We start from the raw sequence: 25,930 nt of genomic DNA on the forward strand, positions 1-25,930 counted from the left end.
GCATACAGCAGTTGGAAAAGAGTCCAGCAGTCTACAAAATCAGCAGTTGCTTGAGAAGTAGACTAGGGTGTTGGATTAGAAGACAGATTTCTTGTCCTGGCTTGAATACTGCCTCACTCTTTGGACTCGGGGAGGTCACCAGCAGCATATGTCTACACTGCATATTCCCTGTGGTGGTGGGGCAGGGGAAAGTGGAGGATCATGTGTTAACATAGTAAAATCTAATCATATCAATCATTTTTGTCCTGTGTCTGTAAAATCATTGCCCCTAGATCTTCCTGCATATTTTTACCCTGATTTCTGTGAAGAAAGAGGATTTTAACCATTACTGCAGTATCTGAACCATGTGCCTTTCCCCATTTTGGCATCTCTACTGCTGAACACCAATTAGAGACTTAAAAAACGCAAATATATGCATACACACATACTCTCGCATATACTTTTATGTAGCTCCCACATAAACACGTGGGCACCGCTTTGGATGTAGTTCTGGGCAGCAGGCAGTAACACAAAGCTCTGGCCACTTGGTTCCAAAGGAGCTGGGTTGACTAAGGACCAGGGCTGCTGCAGAAGCTGAGGACATCCATGCAGACAGCTCAGGTTCTGGGAGTTGTGAGTGGGGATCAACTCCTATTCTCCCCTGAAGGAACAACATGGAGAAATTTTGGTGAGAGGAAGTTAAGTGGGTTTCCTTTCCCCAGTTCTCTTCTACAGATTTCTCCATGAAAGGGTATGCTCTATCCCGAGTGATAAAATCAGTGATGAGGGAGTTACTTTACTAATGTTTGGGAAAGTACATGGACGATTTAAATTGTAGCATGTACCAAGCATTATTATCATCGCATTAGCTCTTCACTTAAACTCATTTTGGCTTGCTTTTCAGCTCCAGATCTATTACCACATGAACTGGCATTCACTTTGAGACCCAGCTGCCAAATCACTCGGCCTCAATTTTTATAGCATTTTACCACTGAAACAAAAGTACTGGTCTGTTAATATGTCCCTAAAAATCTCGTGGATACAGATAGTGCAAGTTTACATACTCTTAAGGTTGTACTGCTTACATGTACAACTAGGTTACTGCTTAGGTTGTACATGTACTGCTAGTTGATGTGTGTCATCCAATTTAGAGTAATTTACTATTCAGATCCCCAAGAGCCAGATAGTTGCATATTTCAAAGTTGTAGCATCAAAAACTGGATTTTAAAAATCTACAGATTTGTAATTCAGAAGTTACAAGTCTGTTCTTTGTGGACCACTTAGTGGGGTTCTGCTGAGAGATGGCTAGTAACATAGTGTTGGTTGTGTCTGCTTATTTTCGGCTACTAAGCTGCATTCAAAAAACAGCAGAAAATGTAACTACCATTTACCTAATACATCTTCTCAGTATAGGTGCTACTCACATAGGTGTGGAACAGAAGTCCTTAACATAGGACCAGGTCCTGCAGAGGGTGGAGGTGAGGGATTTCACTTCTGGGATACTCCTTGCACCCTGCCTCCCCTCCTCTTTGAACAGCAATTCCTGATAGACCTTCTGTGGTGCTTGAGGTGCTCTAAGAGCTCCTTTAATGATGACTTTGGTTCCTTTACCCAGACATGAGTTTTACAAAAATGTTGGAAATTTTTATAAATAACTTATATGTGCACCAGAGTATTTACTTCTGAAACTGGGGTGAGACTTCTTTATTGCTAGTCATGCCACAAAGGCAAGTTTTCAGTCATCTTGAATAAAAATCTAAAATACCAGACGCTAATTATTTTTTTGTATTTAGTAGTATTTTGGCAGTTTATTTAAGTTTGTTTCAGCTGTTGTTTGGTATGGTTTACCAAAAAAACCCACTCAAAAATTAATTTAACACCCAGGAAAAGGGAGGCAAAAACCTTTCAGTGTTACTTACTGGCATTGATAAAAAGTTAACACTGTATGGTGATTTGACTATTTTAACTAAGTTTTTAGAAATATCATTAACTTGTGCATAACAGTGCAAATGTCTACTTCTGAGTTAGCAAAATCAATCAGAGATTTGTTTTTAAGCATGTTACCTAACTTCATTAATAAAATTAGCCCTTCTATCTCTATGGGTATAATTCAGCATAATTTTAAAAAGGATCAATCCAAAATATTGTAGATAAGACAAATATGTAACTTTATTGTTTCCACCTATGTATTTTAAATGCCCAAACTGAGGTAAATGTATTTAAATTTAGGAGAGAAAAATCAGCATAAGGTGTATGCAGTAAAAAACAACATTTTGGGGTCAGAGAAGTTCTGATTAACTTCCTTTCTGGTAAAGAGAGAGAGCCAAAATACATTATCCATGCCACACCCTTGACATTAAACACCAAGTGCATCATGAAAGCCTACAATAGGGGGTCCTGAGAACTGGGTCTGGCATTTGATCCCAACATGCCAGGCTGGGCAGGGGTAGTGCCAGGATTATGAGGCCCAATTTCAGTGCATAGTGAGCAGGAGGGGGTAGGGCTGGGCCCCCAGGACCCAATCCTGGCACCTAGGGGACAGGAGAGGATGGTGCCAGGTCCCTAGGACCCAATCCCAGCATGCAAGGCTGGGGGGCTGGCCTGCCTCACAGGTGAGTTCCCTGTCACTCATCTGGCCTATGGGGCCAAAAGGTTGAGCGCCACTGGCCTACAGCTTACAAAATTGAAGACAGCCAATTGTACTGCCATCCTTAAACTGTATCATTGCAAGTTGTAGATATGCTCTATTAATACTGTGATATCATACCAGGGAGGAAAGCTAGTTTTACTTTTGCAGTGAAGCTAGTTTCACTTTTGCTAGTTTCACTTATAACAGTGCATTTTGGTGTGGAACACAGGTTTTGCTTGCTTTATGCTATACATGCATTCCTGGAAATCAGCGCATAACTCAAATTAGCATAAAGGGAACCAACTTTACAATGTAACAAATAGGGATACGTTCCAAGACCTCGATTGTACTGACCCCCAGACCCATTTCAACCACTTTTCCCAGACAGTTTTGGTACTCACCAACAGCAGACAGTACACACAAGCACAGGGTATTATCATAACTACAGAAACCCGTGTCACAGGCAACGAGTGAGGAGCACGGATCCACACAGGAGACTATATTTTGATGTGCGTCACTCCCACAATGCACTGCACAAAGCAGCTGCCTTCAGGCTTCCGCCACACCAGTCGTATAAGAGTGAATTTACCTCGCATATAACGAATTTTTGGTATAGAAAAGGTCCTCACATAAGAGCAAATTCATATATACAGAACCCCGCATAAAGTGAGGAAAACCTGTACACTACTCCAGATGCACTACTCCAGACACTGCTGTCAGCAGAAAAGGACCCGGGGGTTACAGTGGACAGTAAAATGGATATGAGTTATGCTGGGCTGCATCAGCAGGAGTGTTGCCAGCAGATTGAGGAAGTAATTATTCCCCTCTATTCAGCACTGGTGAGGCCACATCTGGAGTAGTGTGTGCAGTTTTGGTCCCCACACTACAGAAAGGATGTGGACAAGTTGGAAGCAGTCCAACAGAGGGCAACAAAAATGATTATGGCGCTGGGGCACATGACTTCTGAGAATTGACTGAGGGAATGGGGCTTATTTAGTCTGCAGAAAAGACTGGGGGGATTTGATAGCAGCCTTTAACTACTTGAAGGGTGGTTCCATAGAGGATGGAGTTAGACTGTTCTCAGTGGTGACAGCTGATAAAACAAGGAGCTGTGGTCTCAAGTTGCAGTTTAGGTTGGATGTTTTGGTTGGATTTTAGGAAAAACTTTTCTCACTGGAAGTGTGGTAAAGCAGTGGAACAGGTTACCTAGCAAAGTTGTGGAATCTTCATCCTTGAAGGTTTTTGAGGCCTGGCTCGACAAAGCCTTGGATGGGATGATTTAGTTAGTGATGGTCTTGGTTTGAGCAGGGGGTTGGACTGGATGACCTCCTGAGGTCCCTTCCAGCCCAAATTTTCCATGATTTTATATGCCATGGGAATGTAAATTGGATGGAACAGAATAAAAATATATTCTGCATATTTCTTTAACATGTCTTGAGGAAAACTATTCCATAGGGCTATTTTATTCATTTTGGAAGGAAAAACTACCTGCAACCACACATTCGTCACACTAAAAATGGCCCAATGTCGCACTAAAAAAATGGAGCAAAAATGTCAGATCTGGAACAAAAAAATGTTCCTGTTAAAGCAGAAATTTCTGTCCTGGGAAGGCTTTCCAGGCCAAATTTAATGTGTGGACAGGTATTCTTGTCTACCAGTATTTCACTGTCCCCGCTGTCCCAACACCACTTCCTCCCCAAAGAAGGAGGGGCAGAGAGATGGGAGCTGTCAAGGCCCACAGAAATTGAAGTTGGAGGCAGCCAATTTAAATCATCTGGCCTGTGTGAGATTGATTGTGTTATAGTCACATATGGTTGCCATTTTTTATAAATGTTCCCATAGAAATTTGTTCCATTAGCATGTGTGCAGTAAGGAATGTTTAGGGTTTTCCTTCCCATTTAAACCAAAATGTATTTAAAAAATTAAGAAATGGGCAGCTTCATTTGGATAAATGCAATTTCTGCACATGCATCTTAACATTTTATCCCAAAATTTATCCTGAGTGTATATTGACAGTGTAGCACAATATTCAGTTTTGAATAATTTGAAGGAGCTATAGCCAGAGAGCAGATGGCATCTTTCTTTTCTTGTTTGCAGCTTTATAGTTTAACATGAGTTCCTTGAAAAGATTGCTGGTAGCATGGCTGTTTTGTGCACCAGATCAGTATTTGTATGCAGGAACTAGAGAGTCATAGTACAAACCTGCAAATTGTATCTGATTGTTATTCCAAAACAAAACTATTTTTATCAAATATATATAGTAAAAGGTTGTTTAAATATCTATTTGTATATACACAAATTTCTTTTTAATAATATAAAAGGAAAACTATAAACTTAGTTTAATCCTGAAATGCAAGTATTACAGTAATTGGGACTTTCTTTTAAGACAAAATGGAAGATACACAAAGTATCGCTTTCTTGGTGCAGACAGGATATGGACAGAGTGCTTTGTGAAGTCAGCATCGAGAATCTGTGCAAGTATGCACAGTAACTTCAAGAAGTGTTAACAGAAGTGAAAAAAATACTTGAAAGTGGTTGACATTAGCATTACTCTACCATCTCTTAAGACTGGAGTCCTATAGGGTCAAATACTTTAGAAAAAGACAGGAAGAAAGAGTTCAGTCCTAAAGATCGTTCCATCTTCATTGAATAAGCAGGAAAAGGGAAATGGACTGTATAAAGACAATACTCACATAGAACACTTGCCAGTTTTGTTTTGCAAAATATTACTTCTGTGTTTGCACCATGCTGTTCTATATATGGAAAACACTTAAAAAACTGAAATGTAAATATAGTTACTCAAGACAAAACAGGAAAAGTTTTAATTGGTTGTTTCTGATAAGGTTATGGGTTGCTAATTTACGTTGGCCTAGAGCAGGACTGTCCAACTGGCACAGCCCAAAAGTGCTTAATTTGCAATTGGCAGGCTCCCACCTGAGCACCATTCCCTCTCATTTCTCCTGCTGCAGCTAGAGACATATAGTTTGCCACGCTGAGCAGCGTTGGGGGACAAGGATAATTTCAGTTCCCTTTGGTTTGAGGAGAGACGCACAGGGAAATTGGATTCCTAATTTCCGTTGAAAGTCAGTGGATTTTTCTGCAATCTCGTATCTGTTTGTACCTTTGAAAATCTCCCCCTTCATTTCTCTAGTACAGGGGTTCACAAAATGTGGCCCACAGGCCAAATGCAGCACACAGACCCTTTTGATGTGGCCTACCACACAGGACTGCCTCTTATAAATGGCCTTTTAGGAGTGAAGCTTTGGAAATACCTGCTTAACGATGTATGCATGTACTGAAAATTACCATGTAAAAAGTTGGGTCATTTAGCTCTTCATTGTATTGTTATTGCATCTTTATGTATGTGTGTTGTATTCTCATTTAATCAGGACTTCGGGGGGAGGGGAGAGGCTCTATTAGCAAGGCCCAGTGGCTGCTATGGCAGAAAAAGATACTGGGATTTGGATAAACTGTGTGTGGGTTTTTTATAGCGTTCTCTGCCAGCAGGCATCTGATGTTTCAGTTGCTCATTCCTAGAAGTACAAAAGGAGTTTCCTTCCTTGTGCTGTTTCAGAGCTTGCTGGTTGTGGTACAATGGGAACAAGAAATAGAGAAAACGTTGTGGCTGCTTTCTGCTACTTATGCTTCTTTCTAACTTCTGTATTTTGTGATCTCCTTTTTGAATTATACCAGTGCTTGCCATAACTGCTGCTCATAGCTTTTATAACAAGCAGCAACCATTGCATAGAAATAGTAACTTACTGGGTTGCAGGGTTCTGAATAGCAGCTACAAAACAGAATAAATGGTTTTATTTTCACTCTGCATTCATATGGCAGGACTTCGAACAGAAGGGTCACAGCAGTCTAAATCTGTCATTGGGAAGATCCCACTGCATTGATTAATGCTTGACTTGTGTTCAGAAGATTATCTTTATCTATAAGGGTTAAAATTTTAAATTAATTCTTCATTAATTAATAAGGGACTTGGGAAATGGAGTTTATTTAGTCTCCTCTCCACCCCAGCCCTTTTTTTATAAGATCAGGAACTAATAGTGTATCCCGTGAAGAAGGACTGAAATAAAGAAAGCTTTCTGTTTGTTATCAAATAACTTCTTTATAAATTGTTTAAAATACTGCTATGATATCAAGCAACCTGAAACTAAATGACCTAAAAAAATCTTACCTTAATTTTGTAAATATAATTCAAAGATTTTTCTGTAGTTTATGTGCTTAATTCCTTTGTACCTATTTGCTACAGCAGATGGCTAATGTCACTTCAGGACTCTGGTGTAACTGGACTAATGTTTGCCTGTTTTTACTTAGAACAAAATACGGCATTACCCAGAATTTCTGTAATCCATTTTTTCAGTTTCAGGGTTATAAGCCGAGAGAAAAACTACTTTCCGTCTCAAGATGCAGAAAATCCAAGTGGATATTGTGGTGGTGATCTATAACCAACAAGTCTTAATAGATCCTGAACCAGTATTTTTAATCAATGATGGCAATTTTCTGCTGAACAGCAGTTGTGAAAAAATACAGTTTTTCCTGAAGCCAGAGAGTTTGTTGTCCTAGTCCATTATAATTCTGAGAGTGGGTTTTTTATTTTAAAGATTAAAAATAGAGGACTTTTAAAACATGGATCTCTTTCTATTTAAGTACAGTGGTCCAGTTCTGTGTTTTGTGATTTTAAACCTTAGTTATCATCCAGCACTGTGAAATATGTATAACTTGCTAATGTCTATTGTTATTAAGCATAGGAATTGCTCTTTGACATTCTTATCTTTTATCTTATTCTGACACTAGTCAGTCTACATTGCTAAAGATTGTTTTAAAAAGATGTTACCTCTTGAATGTCAAAAGCTATTTTTGATAGGAAAATAAATCTTTTGTTTTTTCTAATTCTGTCACCTTTGGATTTTCATGCGTTTAACCATTGGTACGACAAATTCAGCCAAATTTTATATTGAGATTTAGAAAGTAGGGGTCATTTGAGTTGTACTGATTTATCCTGCATTGATTTACCCTTCATATTGAAGACAGCCATTGCAAATACTCATACCACTTCATTTTGAATTCCTAATGAAAATGGGATGCAAATTTGTTCTTGCAACTATACCACTGAAATGTCTGTAGAACTGTGATCACCATAGGGTGTTTTAAAAGATGGGGAAAGAAGCTGAAGTAAGCCTCTACAAGTGATTTCACACTTTTTTCTGTTGAAACAAAAATGTGATAAACTGTAGAAAACAGAGGAACAAATGTGTGTGTTGTGAGACAGTATAAAATATTAATATTCCACATCACTTTATTACTCTCTCTTCTAAGAATAGTCCACAAATGGAATTCATTGTTTCAGTATCGTCCCTTAAAACAGTTGGGGGAAAAAATCTTGAATTCTCTATCTTCTCCACAAAGTGTTACTAGGAGAGGTGTATAGATTGCTAATGGGGAAGGCAAGACATTAAAATACAATGTTTTATTTGAATAGCACTTTTGATAGGCAGCTTACAAAATTAATCATCTTTTGAATTTTTTAGTTGGAGGGATTTTTATTTGCAATTTTCATAAGTGTTCTTCATTTATTTTCAAAGGATATGTGCATCTGAAAGAGAAATGTAAGAGAGCAAATGAGAAACCGCTACTTCAGATATAGTGAATTATTCCAAAAGAAATTTCAGGGAATAAATAAAATCCTCCACTGAGTTTTTATTATTAGCTTGTCTATAGGTTCTTTTTAGCTGTTCCTGTTGAGACTATAATTTGTGTAATTATGGATCCTGTGGGTACTTTTGTGGGATCTGGGACATAGTTTTTAAATATTTTGACATACAGGTTCTTAGCATAGTTTAAACAAGAAAATACCAAAAAGCTTTCAGATTGTTATGCTTGTGGTATACCTTTCCAGTGTTCCTGTCCCTAAAGTTTTAGCTTTGAGATTTCAAATGTGCAATATGCAAACAAAATTATGTGCTGAAAAACATCCCTTGATTTATTTGACATGGAAGGGAAGTTAGGAGAGATTCCCATCTCCTACAAAGGCTAATTATTCATCATGTAATTTCTAAAATGGAATGTAGAAGAACCTGATACCTTTTGCAGCATATGGCATGGAGCTGTTCACTTGCATCCCCTCAAATTTCACAAGTTTAAATCACTTTGATCAAGATCAGAAAAGCCAAGCATTACATGCATCAGTTTGAGGGCATTGGTTATTTAGGTGTTTTTCTTTCACTAAGAACATGTTTTATGTTCCTCAATTTCTACATTCCTTTAAAGATTATCATTCCTTATTTGGCCTTATTAAGCCAGCAGTTCTGTTTGATTATACTGAAGTAGTCATTTTTGTCAGGAGAAACAAAAATTTCAGTTTCTCCTTTGTTTTTTGGCTTTGAAGATGTTGGTCCACTTATAGAGAAAAGGGAAAGCAAATTGCTTTAGCTAGTACTTCCTTATATAATTTCTCTATATTCTTAAATATGTGTTAATTGTGATACTAGCAAAACTCTCAAGAAAATTCTATATCCTTTAGGAATTATCAGATAAGGATGATTGGCTCATTTCTCCATTTTAAATGCTTAGGTGCCTTCATACTTTTTGCATTTTGCATTCAGTTGTGGTTTTCTTGCACAGCTGTACCTTTTTAGTACTCTAGTGACATCCAGAGAAGTGGCAGAGAAAAAAAAGGTTCTTGTTTTCTTGCGTGTTTTCATAGTATGCTTTGACTGACACGGTTTCATGGCAATAGGGATTTCCCAGGTACTGAACTAAGCAAACAGGACTTAATGGAATGCTGTTTCAAACTCTTTTACAGGTACATCCACTTTTATGGAAGCATTAGCAGCCAATGGTACCACCAACCTCCAAACATCTGTAACAGGAGTGACAGCCAGCAAACGAAGATTTATTGATGATAGGAGAGACCAGCCTTTTGATAAGAGGCTACGCTTCAGTGTGAGACAGACAGAAAGTGCTTACCGGTACAGAGACATTGTTGTCAGGAAACAAGATGGATTCACACACATTTTGCTATCAACAAAATCATCTGAGAACAATTCACTAAATCCAGAGGTTAGTGTGTTTGTTAGTTTTTAGAGGCTGTAGAGGGTTGGGCTTTGAATATATATATATATTTAACATCTATTGCTAGAGTAATATTAGTTCTGAAAAAAAAATTTTAAACCTGCTGGTGGTTCACTGAATTCTAGAAGTGCCAGCATTAGTGTATTTATAGTAGCTTACATTGGGGTATATACTAGTTTCTCGCCTCTTAAAAACTTAATTTTGGCTGAATATTATTTGGCTGAATATTTAGATTTTCTGTCTTTCATAATATAGTTCGGTGGTTTTAAGTGCAATATGAAAAACAAACTTTATACTAAATTAAAGTTCTTTTTCTGAACTGGTTGCATATGCCACCTGCTGTTCAAATTATAGAAATGCTGAATTAATGCTATACACGGAGACAAAACCTACTAGATCTCTTCCTCATGATTGCTTTATTTTAGCTTATACAATTGCGCTGATCAAAATTGTGTTTAAGGTATATTATTTACCTCTTTTATCTTTGGACAATGAAAAATTTAAATGTATTCAGAACATGACCTGCAGCAGAATTTGCAAATTTCCCTGTTCCTAGGGAAATGTGCAGGAATGTAACAGTTCACTCAGATCTGTCAAAAAAGGAAGAGGAGTGTGTTACTTTTAAATAACGTAATAAAAAGATTCTGACGAATTTAATTCCTGCTGATTTTCAGGTTATGAAGGAAGTCCAAAGTGCACTGAGTACAGCAGCTGCAGATGACAGTAAACTTGTGCTGTTCAGTGCAGTTGGTAGTGTCTTCTGCTGTGGTCTTGATTTTATTTATTTTATACGGCGTTTAACAGATGATAGAAAAAGGGAAAGCACTAAGATGGCAGAAGCTATTCGGTACGTAAAATTGCTTTTAGTCATTTACATGTTACTGTTTTTCATTGTCTAAACTAAGTTATTTTTAACTTATCCTCTTGATTTAAAAAAATATAACTATATTCTCCTTTATAGGCTTTAAGTCAACCAGGTTTTAACCATTCCCTTGTTATGTGATACAGCGCGCAGAACTTTTTTAATACTTGTCCAGTTCTGTTCAAGTTTACTGAATGTAAATAGCTACTTACTGCATTAAAACTGGATATGAAAAATTGTATCTTTGTTCATGATAAAAATATAAAGGTGGGTTCATAATAGAAATACCTCAAATGTGAGGTTCCTGTTAAAACATAATTTTTTAAAAATGTGTTTAATCTGATATGCCACAACACTTACGTGCACTTGAAGAGTAAAATAGAGAAGGTTCATAAAAAAGAATGATAGCTTTTTAGATGGATAGCTTTTTTTTTTCTAAGCAGTGGCCTAATGATAGCTGCCAAAATCTGTTTCAATGAATGTATGTAGTCTTTTAAAAATTAAAATAAGTATTATGAAGAAATCATGATGCTAAGAAAGAAATTTCCTGTGGGTTATTTGAATATTGTGTCTTATAACATTTCCAGAATTATTTCTCCCTATGTACTTTCGTAAATTTTACTTTTTGGTTACTTAAACATTGCATGAAGCAAAATACACTGACAGTATATAGACATCACCCCTTTAATTCATTTTTTGCTCTCTGAATTAAAGAAAAAATCGTTTTTATATCATTGGTGATTATGCATGTGATGATTTAGTGGAAGCACTCTGGAGTTCGCTCAGTTTAATGTGAGACTGCCTTATGGGGCCTAGGCTTCTTTTTTAGCCTTTGGAAGGCACTTTTCTCTTCTCTTTCGACATGGAAAACTGTCTCTGAAGATTTTTACTTTCATATTTCACTTACTTATGTTATAATTAAATTGTACTAGTGAATGATTTATATGATTAGTTAGTTCGTTAGTGATTTTGTTTATCCAGTCACTTTTTAAAAACTTGACTGTATGCATCTTCACCATGTTTACTATGACTCTTCCCCATGAGAGGCCTCCATTTTTAAAACACCCATGCTACAGAGCTATAGCTCAGCAAGGCAAACCCTTCTTGTTCCTGATTATTCCATGTTAATGTGAACATGAGCAAGGGATATGCAAGGTTCTTGTGTATTTCTACCAGTTTAAAGCTCTTACAGTTTTAACTTAACCCTGCATTAACTTTCCCATATTCCTCTATCCCTGACAAGCAGCGCTTAGGAGTGCTGTAGCATATGTGCATGTGGTATTGACCTGCTGAATACCTGGATGAAAAACTGATGAACGTATTGCTTTAATTGGAGGAGCAAAGATAGAACCCTCAACAATTCAGCGAAGAGGGTTGGAAAAAATGTATTGATTTTGACAGGCCTGAAGATAAGAGCATCACCATTTCAATGTAAAAAGTACTTAACAAAACCCCACCTGTCTCCTCGTGACAGAAATATAGGGCTACTATGGCTTGTTAATGTGGCACGGTTACTTTGGACTAAAGTACAGTGTGAATTTAAAGCATTTATAGCCACCTGCTCATGGGGGAGATTCTCATTGCAGAATAAAAGTGTACTGCTTTTGGTTTAGCTTGGTCAACTTCCAAAATCTATTAATGTACTCATTCAGGCTTTCTATATTTATCCTTTGTTGGGGGTGGAGGTAGTGCTATGACCAACTGCACTAAGATTTTAGGTTGAAATAAAGAATTTTAATATAATGTTAATTTTGAATGGTCAGGATGGAAGGGGTAGAGAAACAAGGTAGAAATGAAAATGATGGTGGTCCTGAGAAATTAAATCTTCATAAAATACTTTAATTCTGGTACCGACTGTAACCCAATTACATCAAAGTTGTACTTTGTTTTCTAGCATCTGCAATGTACTGATAAAGCATTATTACTTTGAACCAAATTCTTATTTTTTTAGATACTTTTTATCTTCATTTGAAGGAAACCATGAAAAAGAAAAAGAACATTTGTGCATTTCTTCTGGTAGAAATGGGATGAGAATGTCCATTGAGATTAATTGGGCAGTCTGCTTTCCACCATACTTACAAGTCACATAAAATCTACTTCTGTTCTGGAATCAGACCTAAAACCTAAACAGATCTCAAAGAAGGAGTTTTTTTAATAATTCTGCCAGAGGCAAACTAAAGGCCTGCTGAACTGTTAGATTAGTGAGGATCAGTGTACTTTGCTTGTGTAAATCACTGTGTTGGCAAACACTAGAAATGGAGATAGCTTGTTTTCTGTTGTAGAACAGGTCTTTTCATATCGGCTTCCTCTCTTTTCTCTTGACTTGAAGAATGCCCATTGAAAGTAAGGTTAGAGAAGTTGCCTATCCGTTCAACTACTTTTGGTTCTGAAGAACCATTTTTGTTTTCAGACTCCAGCTTCCCTTTTTTAAACCAATTACCCTAAAAATAGCATCAGAACCACAGAGCAGCAGTTACCAAGGTTAGGTTCCTGAAAGAGAATTTCTCCTACCCTTTAAAGCCTAGTAGGTCTACAAATGAAATTATGTCATAGACATGATGACAAAGTCTTTTTCACAGGAAGTGTGTCAGTTGTCCACATAATCTTCCAGTCATTGTCTTTAGAGATGACATGCACAGAGAGGTTCTTTGTAATGCTGCTTTATCAGTAGTTTAATGTATGTTTTTCTGCAAGCCTGTTAAAAAATCAGTATTTGCAGAGCTGAGAAACAGTAAAATGAGAGAACTTTAATTCAGGTTTTAGGTGTGTTTTCTACTGAATTTTTATGGCCAAAGCTGGATTTTCCTGGGGAGAGCAAGCTATCATCCTAAATCCAAGTGGGTTATTGGCAAGGTTGACCAAAGGGAGGTAGTCGTTCATGCAGAAAACTTTTCTCTTAATCTGTTCAAGTCAGCTAGAAGCGTGTCTGTCCTAAGTGGTGGCTGTGATGTACAAAAGCCAATATACCTTTTTCTGGGGTTTCTCTTGTTATATTTCAGCAGCTAGTTTCTTCAGTAAAGGGCAAGCTTTTTTTAGTTAAGTAATTCAAATTGTTTAAAAATATCATTAGGCATCTTAGAGGCAGAAGATTCAGGGCATGATACTGAAATATGTCTTCATCCAAGCTAAAAGGAGGCTGTTCAGTTACTGACTTAATATTGTATGATACTTTTCATTAACCACACTGCATACAACACCCTAATGCTTTATTGTCTTGAGATGATACAAATTGCATAGTTGAAACAAACATAGAAACCTCTACTTCTCTTTTCCTGTGTTTGTGGTAATAAGAGGATGTTCCATGTCTAAATTAGGTCCCAGGAATTTTAACATTTCTGTGTAACAGTTGCTTGAAGGTAGTTCCCATCTGTAAGAATAGTTGTGTACACCCCCATACATTACTTTATACAATTAAGCATTGCAGTAAACTGTTGGTTTGGGTGACTAAGAAAGGAGGGGAATGTGGTGGTTATTAAGGTACACAATATGGTGCTTGTAGAGGATTGATGGGCATGAGGGAGAAGAGGAAGGGGAAAAGTTTAAGAGATCTGTGATGTTAGGTAATGGGGATGGTGCTATTTGTGGTTTTTTTATCCACTTGTTTCCAAAAAGTACCCCTTGTTAATAGTTTTTAAAAACTTCCACTTTCCCTCTCCCTAAAACTGGGGATCCCTCTCTGAGCTTACTGCTAATGATGACCAGCTAATTTGACTGGCAGTTGCTCACTCATTACGCATACACCCCCAGTTCAGACCAGGCGGGGCAGTAGAAGAGCTTTGCTGTTGTCCAATGACTGGGTTCTGCAGAGGCTAGAAGAGGAAGGCAGGTCCCTGAAATGTTGCTTGCAGATAGCTGTTGCAGAAATTTTGTGACTAAGTTCTGAGAGGCTAATGCATTTTGCTGCCAGTATACGTAGTCATGAAATGCTTTTTTTTTTTTTCTTCAGGAATTTTGTGAATACTTTTATCCAGTTTAAGAAACCCATTATTGTAGCAGTAAATGGCCCAGCCATTGGACTTGGAGCATCCATACTGCCTCTCTGTGATGTGGTTTGGGCTAATGAGAAGGCTTGGTTTCAGACACCATACACTACTTTCGGACAGAGTCCGGATGGATGTTCATCCCTCACATTTCCTAGGATAATGGGCTTGGCTTCTGTAAGTAGCTTGCGTGGGGATTTTTTTAATTTTTTTAATTATTTGGTGTTTGATCCTATCATCTTACAGTGTTATATGGACTGGACTTGTTTCATAAAGCTATTCCTAAGAAATAGATGCATTCCTAGCCTTTTCCATTCCAAAGGATAGATTGTGATTAGGCCTATATGTGTGTGGAAAAGGAGTAAGAGGGTATGTGGATTTCTCAACATTTTTCTCATACCCCTCTCCATACCTAGGTTATCACATGGGGGGATTTATGCAGCAGTCTTTCAAAGGGCATACCAAAAATTGCTCTCATCTGTACTCCCCACAGCGCTCCAAAAGGCATCATGTTTAAATCAAGTCCAAATGTATTGGAGTACTGCTCCTCCAGGCAACACCTGTATTGGTTTACTTGCAGCATCCTTGCTTGCTATGGTAAAACATGTGTGTGTTACATTTCAGGGCTTTTGTAGTTTTTTTTCTTTTGCCTGAAAACCCTCTTCATACATCCCCATTATGTTCCTTTCAAGTGATGTGCTATGCAGTAATTATTTTGGGGTTTGTCCCAGTTAATTGCGTGATGAAACATTTTTGTGTTTTGTCATTCATGAGTTTCCTGATACTACAGACCCTGAAGGTCCCTATCAGAGTTTTAAAAAAAAAACCCCAAACAAAAAACCCCATACCCACATTACTAAAGCTGATCAGGCTAGCTGGCTGATAAAGTCAGGCAGGCTGTTTGTAGTAGTACTTTTAATCAAGTGAAGAGACAGTTTAACAAAAAGGTTAATATAAAACATCATCATCATCAAGGTAATATATTATCATTTAATGTATGTTCATTCACTAGACTCCATTATCTCTGATATTTCAATTCCATCAGTTGATCAGGTACAACATGAAGACTTTTTCACATAATGTATAATAATTAAGCTTTGGAATTCACTGCTACATTAAATGATATCATTTTATATTAATTTATTTGCATTATTTTTTCACAGTACATTCTTTCATACCACATGTGCATCCACATCATATTCCAACATGAAATTGACTATTAGCAGTATGAAGCGTATGTCATTAGTTGTATGATTTCCTTCCCCCATCCCCCAAGCTATTATTCATTATAAAACTGCTTTTTCCTATAGGCATTTACTAATACATTTCATAATTGTAAAAGGATCTTTAATTACATGTGATATGAACAGATCTCATGGCTAATTAATGAATCTTTGTAGGATATAGGGATACAGTTCTTAGAAAATCAGTTGAAATTTGTTAGATTCATCATTCTGTTGTCTTGCTGTCTCTTCTCATTTTTAGAGTCTTCATACATGCTGCATATTCCAAATAAGTAATCATTCCTTTCCATTTTTATTTGGTTTCTACATCTCGACATACTCTGGCTATGAGAGACCTGGTGATTATTTTGTTTTAGCAAGTTTTGAGTTTGGACAGCCACTGCCTGTATGAAGTCTGACCTTTCATGTACCTTTTGCAAATGGATTTTTTTTTCCTTATACCAAAACTAAAGCCTGCATTCATTCTCAGAAAATAACAGACCTTATCTGGATTTGACAACCTAGGGCATTTTTACATGTGCTTTTGGATGCAGCGCCAGGTGCTTTAATTAGCAAGATGCACTAATTAAAACCACCTGCGTTTCACATGTATGAGTGTCACCATGCATCCCTGTGCTGAAAAATGGCAGCGGGGTGCTTTGAACTATAGCTCATCAGGCATGTTTGATTTCAAATCACAGCACCGCCATTTTGTCAGTGTGGAGATACATAGAGATACTGATACACATGATGAGCAAGGCTGCGGAGCACGTCAGTTTCCGTGCTCCAGCAGACTCGATTAATTGAGTCTGCTCTGACGCACTGGATTTCCAGCGTGTTGGAGCAGGCTCTGTGCATATGTGTAGGAGCCTCTAGAGATCATGATTTTTTTTCCATAAGAGATTCAACATTTTTATGACAGTTAATCAGGAAATTTCTATGTTCATTCACTAGACTCCATTATCTCTGATATTTCAATTCCATCAGTTGATCAGGTACAACATGAAGACTTTTTCACATAATGTATAATAATTAAGCTTTGGAATTCACTGCTACATTAAATTCTTGAAAGTCCTTATAATGGGTATTGGAAATATTCAGTTTTACAATTAGGTACAGTGAATATTTAAGAAGAGATATTACACATTGTGTTTCAGAATTTATGCTGTCTGTTAGGAATCATATTGAAATGTAAAGAAGAGAATGAGTTACTCTATATAAGTCCATTGCAGGGTTCGTATACATACTGGTCACTGTTGGAGATGATGCTGAACTGTTCGCGTGATGCAATATGGAAATTCCTATATTATTTCAAAAAGTCATGTTGTTCCCTAGACTCATGCATGTCATTCATTGAAGCAGAGGTGATGCACTGACTTTTTAAAAGAATTTCCCAGAGAAAAAGAAGACAGAAAAATAAGCAAAAGAAAGCAGGGAAATGGACTAAATGGATACAGCAATTTTGAGAATGAGCAGAAAACAGAAGAACAGAGAGACTATAGCACTCTTAGAGAAACATTTTATCACTTGTAATTGTACTGCTTACTATTATTTCTTTGGAAAATGGCCAATAGCTTTTAATTTCACAAGTGGTAATAGTAGAATATTATTGATGGTGGCACTTCAGTCAAATTGAAGTTAACATTTTGGCATAGACTGTAGCTAGGTTGAAGAACTAAAAGCTGTTGTGGCAAAGTATTACCTTTCAAAACCTATTAACCCATAACACTAACGAGGACTCTAACTTAATTTAAGTGTTTGATGCTTTGCTGTTTTAAAACTTGGAAATGGGATTGAACATGACCAAAAAAATTCCATTACAGTTCTTTGAAAAATTTCTGATTCAGAGACCTCAGCCAAATCTACTGAATTCTGAAGAAATAAGCAAGCTCTCTGTCATCCAGACACTCATCCCACAGTTACTGCATGTGATAAATATGCAGAGTTAATTTGTTGGCTTAAGTCTATGCTTTGTAAATTCCTGCATAGATTGATACAACCTTTTGAGATTACAAATATTGGTGAGTAAGTTCTTTGCTTCAGAGGTACACAAAGGCTATAAACAGACATTGCCAAATGAAGCAAATCAGCTGTGCCAGGATATATTGTAGCACAGATGATCTGCTTCATTGGGCAAAACAGATGTCAATCATTGCCTTGCAGGCTCCAGGCCCTTGCTACTCTTTGGAGCTGAAGGGGCCCAATCCTGCAGGACAGCACTTGTGGTGCACCTCTGCAAACAGGAGTAACCCAAGAAGGTGCTTCTAGGGCTTCAGGAGAGTTTCTGGGGCATGTAGGATTGGGCCCCTGAAGCCCTTGGAGGGCTTGTCGGGGGTGGATGGAGCATGTGGGTAGCTTCAGGCAGGCCATGCTCCATGCCTGAAATCAGATAGATATCTGCAGCAAAATAGCAGCATTAATACTACCGATTATCTCAGCCACAAATTTGGGCATTTGTGGTGCGAAAAAGAGTATAGATGTCTGCTTTCACTTTATGTTTCCATAAAAAAATTTATGGTAGCACAAAAGACACATCTGCTTGCAGGCCAGTCGACTCATGTGGAGGTTTGAGTTCACCTGGAGCTTTGTTTTGCTAAAATCCAAAGGAGTGTTTGTTCTTGAACTTTTGTTCATCTAGTTCAGGGGTTGTCAACCAGAGGTATGCGTGCCCCCAGGGATACTTAGAAAGGACATAGGGGGTACGCATGGGTGGGCACGCGGGCAGAGATGGAGCATGCCCTGGGGTGCAGCAGCAGCATCTCCCCCGTGCCTTCCCATACTTTACTCCTTACCAGGGGGAGGGGTGCCCTGGGTGCTGCCGGCCCCAAACAACCCACTGCAGCGCCCCCCCCCCCCCCAAACTCGTTCTCTCTGCCGACTCCCAGGAGCAGGGCCAGGAGGGCAAAGGCAATGGTGCCTCTCTGCGGGCCACACAAATGCCGGCCAAGGGGGTGAAGAGGGGCTCACACGCAGCAGCCGCCACCGCCCCACACTGCCGCGCCCCGCACTGCTTTCCCATGGCCGGTCACACGTGCAGCTCCGCAGACTGCTGATGCACCTCGTGCACTGCCTGTCAGCAGCCCGTGGAGCTGCACATGCAACTGGCCACGGGAAAGCAGCATGGGGGGCGGCGGCAGCGGTGCAGGGCAGTGGTGACCGCTGTATATGAGCCTTGCCCTGTCTGGCCGGCCAGGCAGCATGTATGCAGCCCACAGAGGGGCACCACTGCCCTTGTGTTGCCCTGCCCCCTCCCCCCCTTTCCTGGGAGTGGGGACAGAGATGCACTCCCCTGCCCATTCTCATTCTGGCTTTACCCAGCCACTTCCCTCTGCCCTGCCCTGCCCTGCCCTGCCCCTTCCCCCCACGCACACGTGCCTGTGTCTGTGTGTCTTTCTGTCTGTCCCCTGCCCACCCGGCCACAGCAGGTACATGGCATCACATGGCTCTTGGGGCCCTGGGGTGCAGATTACAGCCTGCAGCAGCAGCTGTCTCTGCCTCGCACACAGATCTGGAGGACACGTGCCCCCCAGACCTCCACTAGGGTGCATGCAGGAGCAGGAACTGCTGCCCCCACCCCACACCTCCTAGACAAACCACTCTCATGGCTCCGTCCCACACTCTGCCCTGGCTGTTCAGCCCCTGCCCCACTCTCTCCCTCACCACAGGGGCCTTGATCTGCACCCCTCCCCCCTTTAAAACCAAGAAAAAAATATAAAGGAGTACATGAGCTGAAACTTTGAGGCAGAAAGGGTACACTTGTTTAAAAAAAGGTTGAAAACCCCTGATCTATTTTGTTAGAGTCTTCTGCATAAGTTAGATTTATAGGTATGCAGGACTATACTTACTGCTTGACATTTGCTTTCTTGTTTTGTATGAGAGATTTGTAAATTCCCTATTTATCTTATGAGACATCTAGGTACAGTGGCATCCCTGGCTCTGCAACACTCTGAAAAGATGCTTTACTTTCCTTGGTATACTTGCAGTCAGTTCGCATCCAATGAACTGGAACAGTAAAGTCCAGGCTTTCTAGTTTCTCCTGTATGAGCAAGTCATTTAATTCTTCCTGACCTTATGTTTCTTCATGCCTAAAATGAGATAAGGATAACAACACATGCATTTTTGGGGTGTTTTGAGGTGTTTGGATAGAAGTTGTAATAGTACGCTCTAGAATATTTGGTACTTACAAGAAATGCCAGGTTTGTCAGCTACCTATATTTTTATTTAATTTACGTTTTGTGCATTCTGAGAGCTCTGATAATAGCATTGTCATAATGTTTTTCACTTGCAAATGAGCTTTTTTGCTCTGCTCTTTGAGGGAGAGTGTAGGAGGTATTGGTGATAAGTAGCAAATCAGTAATAATAACAGCAGTAAAACAGTCCTATTCCCATGCAGCTACTGCTGCAAAATAGAATGTTTAAAAATTAGATTTATGTATGTTTTAAAGGGATATGAAAGTGGTATTATAGCCGTGGTGGTCCAGAAATTATGGTATAAGAAATTCTTGGCTGTTGTTCAAAGTGAATCATGTACATAAGTGTTTGAAGGACTCCGGTCTAATAGGGTGACTGATTAATACATTCTTCCATACTAGAGTAGGTGTTTGTAACTGTACCGCAATAGAAAAAAGACATTGTTTATTGTACTAACTCCTACATAAGTCAGTTATCCTATATTTACATATAGCTTGCTGTTAGAGCTGGAGTACCTTTATAAATATACAAGTGGTGATACTGTTTTAGTCAGTGAAATGGCACTGACTAATAAGGCTATAGTGACAAGTTTTTCCAAACATTTATCATATACAAAAAGTAAGCCAATATAGCTAATTAGAGCATACATGATTACAAATAGCTGTGTGACGCGCCTACTGTCTTAAAATTTTGTGATGTATTATGATAGGTACTTTGACTTAAAGTCAGCAATACTTCAGTGAGTTGAAACTTCAGCTTTAATGAATGGGAAAAGGAACATTTTATAGTTTCTTTTAGTTGCATATTTAGATTTGATCTGTGTTTGAGGTATGATATTTAGCAACACAGAATGGCGAAAGGTGGGTATAGATTAATGGAGTCCAAGCATCCCAACTAGGGCAAAAGGTTTTGGGGGGGTTTCATTTGTTTTGTTTTGTAGCTTTAACATTTTCTGTCTTGTTCTTTTTAATCTGAGCAACAACTTTTTCTCTGTCCAGGCAAATGAAATGTTGTTCAGTGGAAGGAAGCTGACTGCACAGGAAGCTTGTGCAAAAGGACTAGTCTCTCAAGTGTTTTGGCCAGGGACATTTACACAGGAAGTCATGGTTCGAATTAAGGAACTCGTCACATGTAATTCAGTTGTAAGTTTAATTTGTTTTCTTGCATGTTATAGAGAGATTAATCATTTTACTCCTCATTCTAGAAACAGGTTTCAGGATAAATGTAAAAGCTTGGTGATTGGTGTCCCAAGTTTTGATGTTGTTTCGCTTTCTAACACCTCTCCTTTCCTTAATGATATTGGAGTGTTACAAAGTCACATCCCACAGTCAACTCTAGAATTAAGAATATCAAGTAATAATCTGCCTGAGCCAAGGAAAGTTAAAAAGCTTGAAGTGCTTTGTGAGATGCTATGGAGGGCACAGTACCTTTCAAGTAGACATATTATCAGGAGTAAATTCCATTGTGATGTTGCCTGTACATGACTGATAATATCTCAACAGATGACAAGTTAGCCAAGCTGTTTTGTGTACAAGTTAGTAGGGCACTGTTAAGGATCTTCAGTGCACTGCCTAATAAGGCCATAGTGACAAGTTTTTCCAAATGTTTATCATATACAGTAACAAACAAATATACTGGCATATGCAGATCATGAGATTGAAATCCTCGACACACCATTAGTTAAGTAATATTTGTTGGTTACTCAAGATACAAATTATAAGAAGCTACAGAAGCCTACCTGCTCAAGTGCACTGGTGACAATTGCAGGCCTAGCCACTAGTATTTCACCATCACCATTTGATGTGCAGATTGGGTAAATAATGGGCAAGTTTCAGAATGAATAGACTTCATTTTGTTTTCATGCTTGTGAAATGTTTGCCTAAGCAGGACAAATGAATAGTCCAAAAACAACTAAGTGTATCCTAATTTTAAGATTAAATTTTAAATTACTTGGGCTGCTGTTTTATTACTATTTAAACTTAAGGTATTTCTGGTCATCTTTAGAGCAGTCCTGCAGAGTATGATGCCATATGGGATATAAGCTGCTTCCCATGAAGATCATCTCTGAAGTCCACATTTTTATGGATATCAAGATTACTATGTTAACATCAAGCTGTATTTATTAGGTTGATGTGTCAGCTTTTATTAATTACTTGGCTACAAAACTGAGAAGTCCCTGTAGCACTTCATGGAAAGGTCTTTGAGGCATCTTGTTCCATAGACTCACATGCATCATTTTTATTAACAACATTAGAATTGTCTGTATCCATCTATGGGTGAATAAACTGTTTTGCTAGTAATGTCACTGAGCACTAATATAATTGTGTTTTTTGGCTTAGGTACTTGAAGAATCCAAAGCTTTAGTCCGTAATGTCATGAAGGTGGACTTAGAACAAGCAAATGAAAAGGAGTGTGAAGTTTTAAAGAAAATCTGGGGCTCTGCACAAGGGATGGACTCTATGTTAAAATACCTGCAGAGGAAAATTGATGAGTTCTGATGAAATGCACATTGACACTGGAATTTGTATTTGCTTGGACAGCTAAGGGCACAAAGAGGCCCAAATTAATTTTGAAAACCTAATATAAACTCACCCATAGCTCAGAGCTTGGGAATAGGATTAGAAAAACCCCACACTTTTTATTGATGGGGGTTTTAAAGTACTGTATCTTAAAAAAAATGAACAAAATTCCTTTCTCCCTATATATATATATATATATATATATATCTTTATATACACAAACTAAAATTATAATGGAGTGCACTACCAAACATCTCTTTGATGCTCTAGTTTTTTGTTATCATTGGCTAGTACTGTATCAAAAATGGGGAAAAAGTGAAATATGTTGCATTATTTTGTATGTGGCAGGGAAGTCTGGAATAATGATTTTTCATTAGAATGCAGAATCAAAACGGGTATTAGCCAGCCCTTACTTTCACTGCCCAACCAGTTAGTTAAGACATAAGGCATTGTCTCAGAAAAAGGTTGAAATACCTCAAATAATGAAACATTCTAAATAATTTTTGTTTGAGAATTAAAACCTATAATGAAAGATTTATTCACCTACATGTCCCGAAAAAATGAGTGTGCTCAGGATTTATGCTAAGAAAACACTCTGTCCTTTTTTGGGAGGGAACATGTCTAATTCTTACCCAGATAGCATGAAGAAACCACTGTCTCTTACGGGGGGGGGGGGGAGGAGAAAAAAAGCTTGTTTTGCAGTATTAGTGAATCACTGAATATCTTATGTATGAATATCCTAAGTTATAAGTTAGTTTTAGTGGGTTTTTAAATAGTCTTTCTGATTTTTTATAACTACATAAGTGCTTCTGTTGCTGGGTGAGAATACTACTTTATATACAGTTTGGTTTTTTTTCCTATTTGCTGGTTTAATTGATGTATTACACCAAAAATGCATTTTATGTTCATAAATTTTTAGGTTCACTTAGAATATATTATTTAATAAGTTAAAATTCTTTTGGCACACTATTAAGTACAAAAAAACTCCTTTAAAAAACTACCTTATATTAGATGTTTAATGTTCTTTGTCTATGCTTTTTTATTATTTTAAATATACACTATATAAACAGTATGGTGTAAAAGAGTGCCCAGTGTAAATAGACCTATTTTGCATTCCTTTCAGGAGTGGTTACTGATTCCTGACTGCAGATATCTATTATTACTTGGGTATCTGCACTTGCAATCTTATTGAATGTATTATGAAGAATGAAAAAATATCAAACCTTATTTTTGTACAGTTTTGAAGTTTATACTTGGAACTGACCACCTGCCCTTCCTAGTGGAGAGCTGTACAGTGTGTAAATCTGCCTTTACCTTTGATTGGTACAGTATTTTTGCATCTGTGGGACCTACTTTTTTGTTCTAGTAGTTTGAACTATATATAAACTGTACAATCTGTAAAGTTTTTATAGAATAAATATTCAGCTGTGAAAACTGGTTAAAATAAAACTAATATTTCTTAACACATTTTAAATGTGCTTCTCTTATACAGTTTTCTTTTCTTTCCCCAAACTATCTCAGTTCAGCTTCTCTAGGAAACATCTTGCTTACTCTTTAACCATACCCTGGAAATGCTGGTTTTCTGAAGACTGCACTTTAAGCATAGCTAATTTGAGTAAAATAAATTAAAGATCATGTAAAGACAGCAGATTAAAACATTAATCAGTTACACTTTCCAAGGTTCATATGGCAGATGTGGCACATTTCTCTAGTGTCAAATGGAAAATTTTCTTACTGCCTGTAAACCTTGCTGATATTTTCTTTTAGACTGGATGGAAAGCATTAAGATTTATAGTTGTAGATTAGAAGTATTGTTGTAGCCATGATAGTGTGGGAAATATACAGGAAGCAAGGGGGTTTTAGAGAGATCTTTTATTATATCAGATATAGAAGGGCACTGTGCACCAGAGCTTGTAACATCTCTCCCAACTATAGTTAGCCTAATAAAAGGTGACACCAAAATACCCTTACTTCTCACATATAGTATACAAGAGCAATTGCTGTACAACCTCTTCATAATATTTCAAAATGTTTTTGCACTAACCCTGTGGACTCTTAGCCATGATTATACTTAAATGAAATTTGTTTGGATATGGACATATTGAATGAAAAGGAGATACCCGGTGTGCTGCACCAGCTCTGATTTTATGGATTTTGGGTCTACTTCTCCTTGGTACTTGCATCCTTTTACATTGCTGTGGCATTCAAAATGAGTGTTTTAAGTTTCTTTATGCTGCCTTTAAGCTGTGTATAGAAGCCTAAAGGAGGATCCAGCCCACTATTCCTGTGGGCATCTTCCAAAATGCCCCTGCAATCAACTCAGCTGGAATGAATTAAATAGAAAAAAAATCAGTGGATGCTTCTATACCATTTGCCTGTAACAGCAAATAAGATTGATTAATTAAAAACAAACAAACAAAAAACTTGTGGGGCAGGTTGGTCACCATGCTTAGGAGCCAATAAAATACAGTAAAAACTTTATTTCTACAAGTTGTTTAGGGAGTTTAAGTTTTTGAAACTAAATGCTGCCAGCAGATCTGAGAAAATGTATTGATTAGAAACAGGACCATGGTCCTCTCCCCCTTTTCATGCGTCGTCTGTGCCTTGAAATTAAAAGCATACAAGTACTTTAACGTAGATACCTTCAAGAGTTTCCTCCTCCTCTTGCTTTGGAGTGGGCCGGCATTCCTTGAAGATACTCAAAAGTTATGTGCAGCACAGAAGCACATGCTGCCTTCTGCACTTGTTTCAGGACACTCACATGGACTGAAGAACAAATACTAAACATCAGTGCACATGTTTTTTTACAGGTTATAAGAGCCTCTGAAATCTTGGTCCTCAGTTTTGTCTAACTTCAGATTAGGAACCCCTAGCTATAGGTAAGTCATAATCTCTGGGGCCTCTCTTTCCTTACAAGAGATTTATCTAAACAAGTTACAAGAGTTTACCAGAGACAACTCTGTTTCCGAGAGAAAAGTTCCAGTAGTGAATTTTCTAGCACTGCTGTTACTTTTCATTTGCTTCTTTTTTTATAAGGAGAGGCCAAAAAGCTCAAATTCTCCAGACAAAAGTAGCCAGTGGGTATAGGAAGGGAAGTTAGCCTGATCCACTTTAAGGAAGAGCTGGAAAATCTCTACCTTAAGTAATCTGCTAGCATGCCTCCATGGCAAATACAGGAAGCTATAGCTTCTCATAAAGCTGATATAAGCAGACATTGCTTTTTCCTTATATACATTAGTTTTCCAAAAACATCATGATCTGCAAGAGCAGAGGGCCTTTAATAGTTCACATGAGACTAGGATAGATTTTAAAAATAAGGATTGTAGGAAAATAAGGCTGGAAGGGACCTCATGACATCATTTAGTTTAGCTCCCTGCTCAGGGCAGCATCAACCTTTACTAAACTATCCCAGTCAAGTGATTTGTGTAACCTCTTTCCAGGGATGAAGCCTTGTTCCAATGCTTCAC

At 38.1% G+C, this 25,930-nt stretch overlaps 1 protein-coding gene across 6 annotated transcripts in view; it reads left to right on the top strand.

Annotated features, from left to right (window-relative positions):
- Positions 1 to 23,937, top strand: part of CDYL (chromodomain Y like) — a 163,399-nt gene extending 139,462 nt beyond the window's left edge. For all 6 annotated transcript variants that reach the window (XM_059724357.1, XM_059724355.1, XM_006259459.4 and 3 more), the window contains 5 exons: positions 9,420 to 9,676; positions 10,363 to 10,535; positions 14,497 to 14,707; positions 20,943 to 21,086; positions 22,284 to 23,937. In XM_059724357.1, coding sequence (XP_059580340.1) covers positions 9,420 to 9,676; positions 10,363 to 10,535; positions 14,497 to 14,707; positions 20,943 to 21,086; positions 22,284 to 22,442 — 944 coding nt within the window. In that variant the 3' untranslated portion in view covers positions 22,443 to 23,937. The remainder of the gene's footprint in view (positions 1 to 9,419; positions 9,677 to 10,362; positions 10,536 to 14,496; positions 14,708 to 20,942; positions 21,087 to 22,283) is intronic.
- The last annotated feature ends 1,993 nt before the right edge of the window (positions 23,938 to 25,930 follow it).

The sequence above is a fragment of the Alligator mississippiensis genome, chromosome 3 (assembly GCF_030867095.1).
Source record: "Alligator mississippiensis isolate rAllMis1 chromosome 3, rAllMis1, whole genome shotgun sequence".
NCBI lineage: Eukaryota > Metazoa > Chordata > Crocodylia > Alligatoridae > Alligator > Alligator mississippiensis.